Below are 14,590 nucleotides of genomic sequence, written 5' to 3' on the forward strand. Positions count from 1 at the left end.
TCATAGTCACCATCTTGTTCTGCAGCGAGGCGATATAAATACTCCCACTCAGGCAGGAACAATAATTATCAATGCCGCAGTCACTACAACGACTCCCAAAGGCACAGCACACGGTATGCTGTCACCAGCTTCGATTAAACGGGCCCGAAGCTAACCCAAAACAGTAGTGTAATTCCCTTCAGAAGACAGGGTACGTTTTAGAAAAGAAAGAACGAAACTAGTATTTTATGTATTTTACTCCGTTAAAATTAAGGCAGTGTTTATAAAAAGATGTTACAATATGAGACAATTGAAAATATGTACAAGGTAATTATAAAAATAACAGGGGTTAAATGAGAAATTAACACCTACATGTGTTAGGATCATGTCAGGCACAACCAGGCTAGTGGGCGGAGCTCCCAAAAGTCCCAATGCATCAGGACTGGCAGTGAGGGCTCCTCAAGTCAGACTCAGACAGTAATATTTGGTTGGGTCACAGAAGAGCATATCTCACAATTTTGCAGTCCTTACAAAGTAACTTTCCTCCTTTTGATGCCTCTAGATTGCCCTTCCATTGCCCACCATAAAGTATGATGCCAGCAAATGTTCCCCCCCAAACACAGTATGATACCCCCACAGTGAACACCTCCAAAGTACCCTCCATACACACAGTATGGTGACTCTACTGTACCCACCACCCCCCGCAGCTTTCCTGACAAAGTATGGTGACCCCAACACGGTATGATGCCCCAACTCTGGTCCCGATACAGCTCTCCATTCATTAAAATGGGCCCCACATAGTCCTACATATGAAATAATGGCTGCACATTGTCCTCCATATTGCATCGTGGGCCAAATATAATCACCACGCAGACCAGATTTGGCCCGTGGGCAAGGGTTTCACATGTATGCTACAGCTGGTGCCATCAGCCCTGCACTCCACTCATGGACTACCCCTCATAATTCTGCAGATTCCTTTTACCTTCATCGGTCTCTTTAGAGCTTCTTGGATATCAACTCGTTTTCTCATTATGGTTTGGTCCAATTTTCTTTCAAATGCTAATAGATCCATGTAAGCCTGAGACTCGGGAACCAGTTCTCGGATCTGAAAAAGACAAATGAATGAATGATTACCCAACATATGGAGCTGCCTTCGCTCAATTATCTCCTAACAGAGACACAGCAAGGGGAGCTGACGGGTGCTTGAAAGTAAAAGGAAATCAATACATAAAAATCTACATAAAAACAAATGATTTTAGAGTTTATGGTCCATGATGTACTGCATTCACAGGAGGGTGTGACCTGATGAGGAGAGGCTGAGGGAATAGGGCGAGCTAGGGAGCCGGGAAGGAACCCCTGGTCCCGGGCACCCAACAGCTGTGCCATGACATTAGCTCTGACAACCATTTTTTCTGATCCATTATGGACCCCATCACTGCTCTGACAGGGCAACTGCAGCAGCTCAGTCTGGAGGTGGCAGATTTATACACGGTTGCTTGGCAGCACCCGAATACATCTGATGTGGGAAGAGCGTCTCCCAGGCAGACCATAGTGGAGCCCAAGATGGCTTTGCCTGACAGGTTCTCTGGGAGGCTTGACACGTTTGCTGTGTTCTGTGAGGCCTGTAAACTGTACTTCAGGTTATGTCCTGTTTCCTCAGGTACAGAGGAGCAACGTATGTGGATAATAATCTTGCTCCTTCAGGGGAACCCACAAGCATGGGAGTTTTCTCTCACATCTGACTCCCCGTCGCTTCAGACGGTGGAGGAATTTGTTCTGGCACTGGGCCTTATATACGACAACCCCGACCGCGTCTCCTTGGCCGAGTCCACACTGCACCAACTTCAGCAAGGAGACCGGCCTGCGGAGGAATATTGCTCTGAGTTCCAGAGGTGAGCAACAGATACCAAGTGGAATGAACCCGCACTCCGTAGCCAGCTCTGTGATGGGATATCACTAAGGCTGGGGTCACATTCACGTGTGCAATACGAGAAACTTGCACGAGTCTCTCGCATCAATACCCAGCACTGCCGCCGGCACTCGGGACTGGAGTGTTCAGAAGCATGTATTCCTAGGCAGCCGTCACTTCGGTCCCGTGTGCCAGCGGCAGTGCCGGGTATAGATGCGGGTTTCTCGCATTGGACGTGCAAGTGTGATCCCGGGCTAAGGGTGAAGGATGCCTTAACTCTGTCTGAGACTCCAGTCTCCCTTGAGGCACCTATGTCCTTGGCGATCCAGGCTGATCTTCGCCAGAGACGTAGGGAGACACCCCTGTATGCAGGTGGTCCGGGGTCAAGGGAGATCGGGGTACTGAGCCAACTGAGGAACCCATGCAGGTGGATGCGGAAACCCACTCTGGTAATCTGTCTGTTTGGTGAAAAGGGGGGTTTTACTGTGGTAGAAAGGGACATTTCATGGGTACGTGTCTTTCCCAACAGCCGCCAGAAAACTAGGTTTGCAACCTAGGAGGTTTGCAACCCGTGTGTATTCATCACCTCTGTGGGTAGGACACAATTTTTTCTACCAGCTGAAATCCACCTGAGTGAGATCAAGGTGCACATGTCTGCTTTTATGGACAGTGACAATGGTGAGGAGAGGCTTCTCTCAGTAGGAGGGTGTGACAATGGTGAGGAGAGGCTGCTCTCAGTAGCAGGGTGTGACCTGATGAGGAGAGGCTGCTCTCACATGGTGGGTGTGACCTGATGAGGAGAGGCTGCTCTCAGTAGGAGGGTGTGACCTGATGAGGAGAGGCTGCTCTCAGTAGGAGGGTGTGACCTGATGAGGAGAGGCTCCTCTCAGTAGTAGGGTGTGAACTGATGAGGAGAGGCTGCTCTCCGTAGGAGGGTGTGACCTGATGAGGAGAGGCTGCTCTCAGTAGGAGGGTGTGACCTGATGAGGAGAGGCTGCTCTCACATGGTGAGTGTGACCTGATGAGGAGAGGCTGCTCTCGGTAGGAGGGTGTGACCTGATGAGGAGAGGCTGCTCTCAGTAGGAGGGTGTGACCTGATGAGGAGAGGCTGCTCTCAGTAGGAGGGTGTGACAATGGTGAGGAGAGGCTGCTCTCAGTAGGAGGGTGTGACCTGATGAGGAAAGGCTGCTCTCAGTAGGAGGGTGTGACAACGGTAAGGAGAGGCTGCTCTCAGTAGGAGGGTGTGACCTGATGAGGAGAGGCTGCTCTCAGTAGGAGGGTGTGACCTGATGAGGAGAGGCTGCTCTCAGTAGGAGGGTGTGACCTGATGAGGAGAGGCTGCTCTCAGTAGGAGGGTGTGACCTGATGAGGAGAGGCTGCTCTCAGTAGGAGGGTGTGACCTGATGAGGAGAGGCTGCTCTCAGTAGGAGGGTGTGACCTGATGAGGAGAGGCTGCTCTCACATGGTGAGTGTGACCTGATGAGGAGAGGCTGCTCTCGGTAGGAGGGTGTGACCTGATGAGGAGAGGCTGCTCTCAGTAGGAGGGTGTGACCTGATGAGGAGAGGCTGCTCTCAGTAGGAGGGTGTGACAATAGTGAGGAGAGGCTACTCTCAGTAGGAGGGTGTGACAATAGTGAGGAGAGGCTGCTCTCAGTAGGAGGGTGTGACCTGATGAGGAGAGGCTGCTCTCAGTAGGAGGGTGTGACCTGATGAGGAGAGGTTGCTCTCAGTAGGAGGGTGTGACCTGATGTGGAGAGGCTGCTCTCAGTAGGAGGGTGGACCTGATGAGGAGAGGCTGCTCTCAGTAAGAGGGTGTGACCTGATGAGGAGAGGTTGCTCTCAGTAGGAGGGTGTGACCTGATAAAGAGGAACTGCACTCACAGGAGGGTGTGACCTGATAAAGAGGAACTCCACTCACAGGAGGGTGTGACCTGATAAAGAGGAACTGCACTCACAGGAGGGTGTGACCTGATAATGAGGAACTGCACTCACAGGAGGGTGTGACCTGATAAAGAGGAACTGCACTCACAGGAGGGTGTGACCTGGTAAAGAGGTACTGTACTCACAGGAGGGTGTGACCTGATAAAGAGGAACTGCACTCACAGGAGGGTGTGACCTGATAAACAGGAACTGTACTCACAGGAGGTTGTGACCTGATAAAGAGCAACTGCACTCACAGGAGGGTGTGACCTGATAAAGAGGAACTGCACTCACAGGAGGGTGTGACCTGATAAAGAGGAACTGCACTCACAGGAGGGTGTGACCTGATAAAGAGCAACTGCACTCACAGGAGGGTGTGACCTGATAAAGAGGAACTGCACTCACAGGAGGGTGTGACCTGATAAAGAGGAACTGTACTCACAGGAGGCTGTGCCCTGATAAAGAGGAACTGCACTCACAGGAGGGTGTGACCTGATAAAGAGGAACTGCACTCACAGGAGGGTGTGACCTGATAAAGAGGGGCTGCACTCACAGGAGGGTGTGACCTGATAAAGAGCAACTGCACTCTTAGGAGGGTGTGACCTGATAAAGAGGAGCTGTACTCACAGGAGGGTGTGACCTGATAAAGAGGAACTGCACTCACAGGAGGGTGTGATCTGATAAAGAGGAACTGCACTCACAGGAGGGTGTGACCTGATAAATAGGAACTGCACTCACAGGAGGGTGTGACCTGATAAAGAGGGGCTGCACTCACAGGAGGGTGTGACCTGATAAAGAGGAACTGCACTCACAGGAGGGTGTGACCTGATAAAGAGGAACTGCACTCACAGGAGGGTGTGACCTGGTAAAGAGGAACTGCACTCACAGGAGGGTGTGACCTGATAAAGAGGAACTGCACTCACAGGAGGGTGTGACCTGATAAAGAGGAACTGCACTCACAGGAGGGTGTGACCTGATAAAGAGGAACTGTACTCACAGGAGGGTGTGACCTGATAAAGAGGAACTGCACTCACGGGAGGGTGTGACCTGATAAAGAGGAACTGCACTCACGGGAGGGTGTGACCTGATAAAGAGGAACTGTACTCACAGGAGGGTGTGACCTGATAAAGAGGAACTGCACTCACAGGAGGGTGTGACCTGATAAAGAGGAACTGTACTCACAGGAGGGTGTGACCTGATAAAGAGGAACTGCACTCACAGGAGGGTGTGACCTGATAAAGAGGAACTGCACTCACAGGAGGGTGTGACCTGATAAAGAGGAACTGCACTCACAGGAGGGTGTGACCTGATAAAGAGGAACTGCACTCACAGGAGGGTGTGACCTGATAAAGAGGAACTGCACTCACAGGAGGGTGTGACGTGATGGGGAGACTTCTTTTTGCAGCCTTAATTTGTGATGTGTGTAACTTACCCTTTGAGGTAGGATCTTGTCCGCCATCTTCCGCCTCTTGGTGCTTTGGGAATAGAAGAGTGAATAGTTATTATATTGTTACAGTGTTTATACCGTTTCATGGTCTTGGGTTTTTCCCGCTCACCTTCTGCTCCGACCCTGCGCGGGGGTTGTTTGTTGCTGAACTTGTGGTGGAGCTGAGCGTTTTCTGGTTGGTTCCATTACTGCAGGTGGGATTCCAGGACGTACAGAGGGACTTCCACCAAACGGGGGTCCTGGAGGGCCCATGGGGGCACCCTGATGTGGCATCCGGGCCCCAGAGGGCATCCCAGGGCGCTGAGGAGAGAAAAGAAGAGCATCAAGATTAGCATTTAGTACTGTGTGAAGACAACAAGCAGAAACACTGGTCAGTAAAGCTTCGCTGATCTTCTTGTAGCCTTCACCTTTCTTGTATGAATACATTATTTTCTTTTCCAGGCAATGTGACATTTCTCTTCCATGTGAATCTATTGTTGAGAGCATGAAATGGGAAGGGGTTTTCTGAGTTAAGTATTGCCCTTCAATAAGCAAACGAACATTTGTAATCCTGAAAATCGAAAGATGTCCCAAAAGGCCAAAAGGCCCTAGAGACATAGAAAACCCCCCACAGGGGGTGCGAAGGCTGAAATCATAGCAATAATTCATTTATAATATTTAGACTTAAATAAATACAAAATGTTACAAAAGACCTACAAAAAATCCCAACATACAGACACGACGACAAATTGGTGGGTGAGAAACTGCAGGAGCCCCATTAGTAAAAGGCCCCAATCACAAACAATGTATATATGAATATAGCAGAAGTATGCCGGGTGCTTTAAGGTGTAATCATCCATTATCTATAATCTGGGCTGCCACTAGCAATTTCGGGGCCCCATACTGGCAACATTTTTGGGGCCTTCTTGAGACTCCGCCCAGGCTGCACCCCAGCTCCACCTCCACCCCTCAAACCGTCCACAATCCCAGCACCCTCTCTTGGAAAAATTCCACTTCTGCACAACATCCTCACCAATTACACATTAACAGTTCCCATCACCAGATCACACACATAGCCGCCACCTTTTGTTTTGGCCAAAAGATTTTTTAATCTATCACCACGATAAGGTAGCCTCTTTTGGCCGGGCCCTACTCTACTCTATCCTATTAAACATTTGTTAAAATATCCAATACTCTTTAGGTATATTTTTATTTATTTTTCAATTTTTAAAATGACCAATAATATCACATAGAAGGGACAAATACCACGGCACCATGACCAGACCACATATTACCACATAGTGACCAAATAATAGTACATACAAGGAACAAATACCACCATACCATGAGCAGACTAAATATTACTACCACATAGTGACCGAATAATAGCACATACAAGGAACAAATACAGACATACCATGACCAAACTAAATATTACCACCAGTGATCAAATAATACCACATACAAGGGACAAATACCACCACACCATGACCAGACCACATATTACCACCACAGTGATCGAATCATAGCACATACAAGGGATAAATACCGCCACACCATGACAAGACCACATATTACCACCACAGCGACCAAATAATACCACATACAAGGAACAAATACCACCATACCATGACCAGACCACGTATTACTACCACACAGTGACTAAATAATAGAACATACAAGGAACAAATACCGCCATACCATGGCCAGACTACATATTACTAACACATTGTGACAGGATAATATCACAAGCAAGAAACAAATACCGCTGCACCATGACCAGACCACATATAACCACCATATAGTGATCAAATAATAGCACATACAATGGACAAATACCGCCGCAGCATGACTGAATCACATATTACTACCACACTGTGACCTATAATACCACATACAAGAACCAAATACAGCCACACCATGACCAGACCACATATTACCACCACATAGTGATCAAATACTACAATAATGTTCATTATTAAAAAACAATACTAATTTTACCATAAGAGCCATTACACAGTAACTTTGTATATAGTACACAATGTTAAGTGTCATTGTACAGGTAATACTGGGATCACCAGTGACATTATACACAGGAGCTCTGTATATAGTGTATACGTAATACAGTGCTCTCCAGTGACAGTATACACAGGAGCTCTGTATATAGTGTCAGTGTACAGGTAATACAGTGATCACTGGTGACATTGTACACAGGAGCTCTGTATACACTGTCAGTGTAAAGGTAATACAGTGCTCGCCAGTGACAGTATACACAGGAGATTTGTATATAGTACACAGTGTTTAGTGTCAGTGTACAGGCAATACAGTGATCACCAGTGACATTATACACAGGAGCTCTGTATATAGTGTTATTTTACAGGTAATATAGTGATCACTGGAGACATTGTACATAGGAGCTCTGTATACAGTCTCAGTGTAAAGGTAATACAGTGATCACTGGTGACATTGTACACAGGACCTCTGCATATAGTATACAGTGTATAGTGTCACTGTACAGGTAACACACTGACTCACCAGTAACGTCTCTAGGTGAAGTCCTTCATCTTTGCTTTTCATCCAGCACAGACCACCATCACTTCTTTCAGCCAGGACTTGTCTCTGCAGGAAATAACAGCTATCTAGGGCACCACTTGCAGAGCACATTACTTAATTTTTTTCCCCAACTTCTACACTACACCACTTGAAGGACACAAAGGAGACAGTGTCACTCTGCACAGTAACAGGTGTGCCCCCCATTTAAAACGGTATCCTCAAAAAAATAAAATAAATACATCACTGCAGTAATAATATCCCCTAACTAGCCCCTATGGTAATAATATCCCCCATCCTGGCCCCCGTGTGTCTCATTCTTGGCTCCAGCCATATGTTCTCCCATCCTGCACCATCTCTAAATCCTGCACCAAATCTACATCCTGCCCCATGATCCTGCACCATGTGTCTCCATCCTGCCCCATGTTCCTGCCCTGTCTCCATCTTGCCCTATGTTCGTGCCCCATCTGTCTCCATCCTGCCCCATGTTCCTGGCCTGTCTCCATCTTGCCCCATGTTCCTGCCCTGTCTCCATCCTGCCCCATGTTCCTACCCCATCTGTCTCCATCCTGCCCCATGTTCCTGCCCCATCTGTCTCCATCCTGCCCCATGTTCCTGTCCCACCTGTCTCCATCCTGTCCCATCTATCTCCATCCTGACCCATCTGTCTCCATCTTGCCCATGATCCTGCACATCGATCTCCATCCTGCCCCATGTCTCCATCCTGCCCTATGTTCCTTCCCCATCTGTCTTCATCCTGTACCATGTCTCCATCCTGCACCATGTGTTTCCATCCTGCACCATGTTTTTCCATCCTGCCCCATGTTCCTGCCCATCTGTCTCCATCCTGCCCCATGATCCTACACATGTCTCCATCCTTCCCCATCTGTCTTCATCCTGCCCCATATTCCTGTCCCATCTGTCCCAATCCTGCCCCATGTTCCTGCCCCATCTGTCTCCATCCTGCCCCAAGTTCCTGCCCCATCTGTCTTCATCCTGCACCATGTCTCCATCCTGCACCATGTGTTTCCATCCTACCCCATCTGTCTCCATCCTGCCCCATGTTCCTGCCCCATCTGTCTCATCTATCTCCATCCTGCCCAATGATCCTGAATAGGGTTGAGCGAAACGGATCGGACAAATTCAAAAATCGCCAACTTTCGGCAAAGTCGGCTTTCGTGAAACCCGACCCAATCCTAGTGTGGGATCGGCCATGAGGTCGGCGATCAGCGCGCCAAAGTCGCGTTTCGCATGACGCTTTTAGCGCCATTTCTCATCCAATGAAGGAGGACGCAGAGTGTGGGCAGGGTGATGACATAGCTCTCGGTCCCCACCATCTTAGAGAAGGGCATGGCAGTGATTGGCTTGCTGTCTGCGGCGTCACAGGGGCTACAAAGGGGCGTGCACGCCGACCGCCATCTTACTTCTGCTGATCTGAGCATAGGGAGAGGTTGCTGCCGCTTCATCAGAAGAAGGGATATAGTTAGGGAGGGAAGATTAACCCCGAAACTGCTTGTGCTGTAGCGATTTCCACTGTCCAACACCACCATTTGTTTGCAGGGACAGTGGAGGTTATATTTTTGAGCATCAGCTCTGTAGCTTATTAGGCTGCCCTATAAGGCTCCCTGATAGCTGCATTGCTGTTTGTACGCCGCTGTGCAAACCAACTGCTTTTTTAAAAGCAAAAATCCTGTTGCTCCTTTCTGCGCAGTTATCTTGTTTATTTGTCCACACTTTTGTATGCAGCAGTCCTTTTTATTGCTGCCATACTTGTCCTTTGATCATTGTAGGGAGATTGAAATTGTACTACAGCCCTTGTATTTTTGATATATCTTCCAGCCACGTTCTGACACTTACATTGTGTAGTGTAATACACAGGGCCTGAGTTTTGGTGCAGTCTCCCCCCAAAAAAAGGGAGATTTAAATTGGCAGTAAGTGGATCTACGTCACAGTTCTGTTAGTTTGTCGTACATCTTCCAGCCACGTTCTGCCACTGACATTGTGTAGTGTAACACACTGGGCCTGTGTTTTGTTGCAGTCTCCTCCCCCCCCCCCAAAAAAAAAAAGGGGAGATTTAAATTCTCCACAAGTTTATAAACACCTTCTACCTTGTTTTACAGTACAAGTTAGATTTTTCCAAAAATGAGGAAGTCTGGTGGAAGAGGCCGTGGGCGGTCGTTGCCAGCTGGTAATGATGGTGGTAGTGGTGGTGCATCTGGTGGTAGTGGCAAAAGCACAATAGCACCTAAGGCTGGAGGTGTTGAGCCAGCATCATCGTCTGGCTACTCAAGGCCTCGAAGGCTCCCTTATCTGGGAGTAGGAAAACCGCTTTTAAAGCCGGAGCAGCAGGAAAAAGTTTTGGCTTTCCTTGCTGACTCAGCCTCTAGCTCTTTCGCCTCCTCTTCAGAAAGTTCCAAATATAAAAGCAGCGAGTCATCAGTGGCTGCTCCTGGTCAGGAACAAGACGTTTCCTTGTGTCCTTCACCCAAACCAAAAGTGAAGGATGCGTCAGGCGACACTACAGATTACTCCATGGAGCTCTTTACACATACCGTGCCAGGGTTAGAAAGGGAAATTGTTAAAAGCCCATTACAAGATGAATCGGACATGGAGTGCACAGATGCACAGCCACAGCTAGATTATTATGCTGTTCCATTGACTCAGATCACTACATTGCCCTCGCAGTGTACAGAGCCACAATCTGACCCTGATGAGACTATGGTGCCCAGTCCCGAACGCTATAGCACCTTAAATAAACGGTGACACAGAGAACGGAGCACATGACATTGAAGAGGAGGTGATAGATGACCCAGTTGTTGACCCAGATTGGCAGCCATTAGGGAAAGAGGGTGCCGCTGCCAGTAGCTTTGAAGAGGAGGAGGATGATCCGCAGCAGGCATCAACATCGCAACAGCTGTCATCTGGCAGGCCCGAATCTGGCCAAAAATGTTTGTCAAAACCAAAAACAGTTTTAGGACAGCGTGGCCATCCGGTGAAAGTAGCACAGCGTGCAATGCCTGAAAAGGTATTCCATAGTAGGAAGAGTGCAGTCTGGCAATTTTTTAACCAAGATCCGAATGATCAGTGCAAAGTTATCTGTAAGAAATGCTCAAAGACCTTTAGCAGAGGGAAGAATCTCCTAAATTTAAATACAGCGTGCATGCGTAGACATTTAACCACCATTCACTTGCAAGCCTGGACTAACTACCAAACGTCCAGTACCGTTGGTGCACCTACTCAGAATGAAGGTAGTCAGCAACGCAACATTGCTTCCCTCACAGTAAGTCCACCGGTTACGTGGGCTGTGCTATATACTACGTGGGCAGTGTTATATACTACGTGGGCTGTGTTATATACTACGTGGGCAGTGCTATATACTACGCGGGCTGTGTTATATACTACATGGGCCGTGCTATATACTACGTGGGCAGTGCTATATACTATGTGGGCAGTGCTATATACTACGTGGACAGTGCTATATACTACGTGGGCAGTGCTATATACTACGTGGGCAGTGTTATATACTACGTTGGCTGTGTTATATACTACGTGGGCAGTGTTATATACTATGTGGGCAGTGCTATATACTACGTGGGTTGTGTTATATACTACGTAGGCAGTGTTATATACTACGTGGGCAGTGCTATATACTACGTGGGCAGTGTTATATACTATGTGGGCAGTGCTATATACTACATGGGCTGTGTTATATACTACGTGGGCAGTGTTATATACTATGTGGGCAGTGCTATATACTACGTGGGCTGTGTTATATACTACGTGGGCTGTGTTATATACTATGTGGGCAGTGCTATATACTACATGGGCTGTGTTATATACTACGTGGGCAGTGTTATATACTACGTGGGCAGTGCTATATACTACGTGGGCAGTGTTATATACTATGTGGGCTGTGTTATATACTTCGTGGGCTGTGTTATATACTATGTGGGCTGTGTTATATACTATGTGGGCAGTGCTATATACTACGTGGGCAGTGTTATATACTACGTGGGCTGTGTTATATACTTCGTGGGCTGTGTTATATACTACGTGGGCAGTGTTATATACTACGTGGGCAGTGCTATATACTACATGGGCTGTGTTATATACTACGTGGGCAGTGTTATATACTACTTGGGCAGTGTTATATACTACATGGGCAGTGCTATATACTACGTGTGCAGTGTTATATACTATGTGGGATGTGTTATATACTACGTGGCTCCTATACGCTACATGGCTGTGCTATATACTACGTGGCTGTCTGTTACGTGGCCTCTGCTATATGCTATGTGGCTGCTATATATATATATATATATATATATATATATATACATACATACATATTCTAGAATACCCGATGTGTTAGAATCGGGCCACCATCTAGTCTATATATATATATATGTATATATATAAAGAAAAAAATTAGAACAGCATCATATTACCAAACTTGCGGTGCAAAGCTTTCCAAACCAGTATCCAAGTGGTTCCAATAATATAAGAAAAAAAGGAAAACAGCACACAAAAAAATAGAAAAAAATGGGCTTTAATGCCTGGACGGCGTGGCAACGTTTCGGATTTCCAATCCTTTTTCAAGCCTTTTTTTTTTTTTCTTATATGTATATACAGTGGGGCAAAAAAGTATTTAGTCAGTCAGCAATAGTGCAAGTTCCACCACTTAAAAAGATGAGAGGCGTCTGTAATTTACATCATAGGTAGACCTCAACTATGGGAGACAAACTGAGAAAAAAAAAATCCAGAAAATCACATTGTCTGTTTTTTTAACAATTTATTTGCATATTATGGTGGAAAATAAGTATTTGGTCAGAAACAAACAATCAAGATTTCTGGCTCTCACAGACCTGTAACTTCTTCTTTAAGAGTCTCCTCTTTCCTCCACTCATTACCTGTAGTAATGGCACCTGTTTAAACTTGTTATCAGTATAAAAAGACACCTGTGCACACCCTCAAACAGTCTGACTCCAAACTCCACTATGGCGAAGACCAAAGAGCTGTCAAAGGACACCAGAAACAAAATTGTAGCCCTGCACCAGGCTGGGAAGACTGAATCTGCAATAGCCAACCAGCTTGGAGTGAAGAAATCAACAGTGGGAGCAATAATTAGAAAATGGAAGACATACAAGACCACTGATAATCTCCCTCGATCTGGGGCTCCACGCAAAATCCCACCCCGTGGGGTCAGAATGATCACAAGAACGGTGAGCAAAAATCCCAGAACCACGCGGGGGGACCTAGTGAATATACTGCAGAGAGCTGGGACCAATGTAACTGGTGACATTGTACACAGGACCTCTGCATATAGTATACAGTGTATAGTGTCACTGTACAGGTAACACACTGACTCACCAGTAACGTCTCTAGGTGAAGTCCTTCATCTTTGCTTTTCATCCAGCACAGACCACCATCACTTCTTTCAGCCAGGACTTGTCTCTGCAGGAAATAACAGCTATCTAGGGCACCACTTGCAGAGCACATTACTTAATTTTTTTCCCCAACTTCTACACTACACCACTTGAAGGACACAAAGGAGACAGTGTCACTCTGCACAGTAACAGGTGTGCCCCCCATTTAAAACGGTATCCTCAAAAAAATAAAATAAATACATCACTGCAGTAATAATATCCCTTAACTAGCCCCTATGGTAATAATATCCCCCATCCTGGCCCCCGTGTGTCTCATTCTTGGCTCCAGCCATATGTTCTCCCATCCTGCACCATCTCTAAATCCTGCACCAAATCTACATCCTGCCCCATGATCCTGCACCATGTGTCTCCATCCTGCCCCATGTTCCTGCCCTGTCTCCATCTTGCCCTATGTTCGTGCCCCATCTGTCTCCATCCTGCCCCATGCTCCTGGCCTGTCTCCATCTTGCCCCATGTTCCTGCCCTGTCTCCATCCTGCCCCATGTTCCTACCCCATCTGTCTCCATCCTGCCCCATGTTCCTGCCCCATCTGTCTCCATCCTGCCCCATGTTCCTGTCCCACCTGTCTCCATCCTGTCCCATCTATCTCCATCCTGACCCATCTGTCTCCATCTTGCCCATGATCCTGCACATCGATCTCCATCCTGCCCCATGTCTCCATCCTGCCCTATGTTCCTTCCCCATCTGTCTTCATCCTGTACCATGTCTCCATCCTGCACCATGTGTTTCCATCCTGCACCATGTTTTTCCATCCTGCCCCATGTTCCTGCCCATCTGTCTCCATCCTGCCCCATGATCCTACACATGTCTCCATCCTTCCCCATCTGTCTTCATCCTGCCCCATATTCCTGTCCCATCTGTCCCAATCCTGCCCCATGTTCCTGCCCCATCTGTCTCCATCCTGCCCCAAGTTCCTGCCCCATCTGTCTTCATCCTGCACCATGTCTCCATCCTGCACCATGTGTTTCCATCCTACCCCATCTGTCTCCATCCTGCCCCATGTTCCTGCCCCATCTGTCTCATCTATCTCCATCCTGCCCAATGATCCTGAATAGGGTTGAGCGAAACGGATCGGACAAATTCAAAAATCGCCAACTTTCGGCAAAGTCGGGTTTCGTGAAACCCGACCCAATCCTAGTGTGGGATCGGCCATGAGGTCGGCGATCAGCGCGCCAAAGTCGCATTTCGCATGACGCTTTTAGCGCCATTTCTCATCCAATGAAGGAGGACGCAGAGTGTGGGCAGGGTGATGACATAGCTCTCGGTCCCCACCATCTTAGAGAAGGGCATGGCAGTGATTGGCTTGCTGTCTGCGGCGTCACAGGGGCTACAAAGGGGCGTGCACGCCGACCGCCATCT

The 14,590-nt window shown here is 47.7% G+C and overlaps 1 protein-coding gene across 2 annotated transcripts in view; it reads right to left on the bottom strand.

Annotated features, from left to right (window-relative positions):
- SMARCD3 (SWI/SNF related BAF chromatin remodeling complex subunit D3) overlaps positions 1-14,590 on the bottom strand; it is a 211,252-nt gene that overhangs the window by 113,995 nt on the left and 82,667 nt on the right. For both annotated transcript variants that reach the window (XM_069729035.1, XM_069729034.1), the window contains exons 2-4: positions 5,365-5,555; positions 5,241-5,283; positions 962-1,084 (exon numbers count right to left, since the gene is read on the bottom strand). In XM_069729035.1, coding sequence (XP_069585136.1) covers positions 962-1,084; positions 5,241-5,283; positions 5,365-5,555 — 357 coding nt within the window. The remainder of the gene's footprint in view (positions 1-961; positions 1,085-5,240; positions 5,284-5,364; positions 5,556-14,590) is intronic.

The sequence above is a fragment of the Ranitomeya imitator genome, chromosome 6, assembly GCF_032444005.1.
Source record: "Ranitomeya imitator isolate aRanImi1 chromosome 6, aRanImi1.pri, whole genome shotgun sequence".
NCBI lineage: Eukaryota > Metazoa > Chordata > Amphibia > Anura > Dendrobatidae > Ranitomeya > Ranitomeya imitator.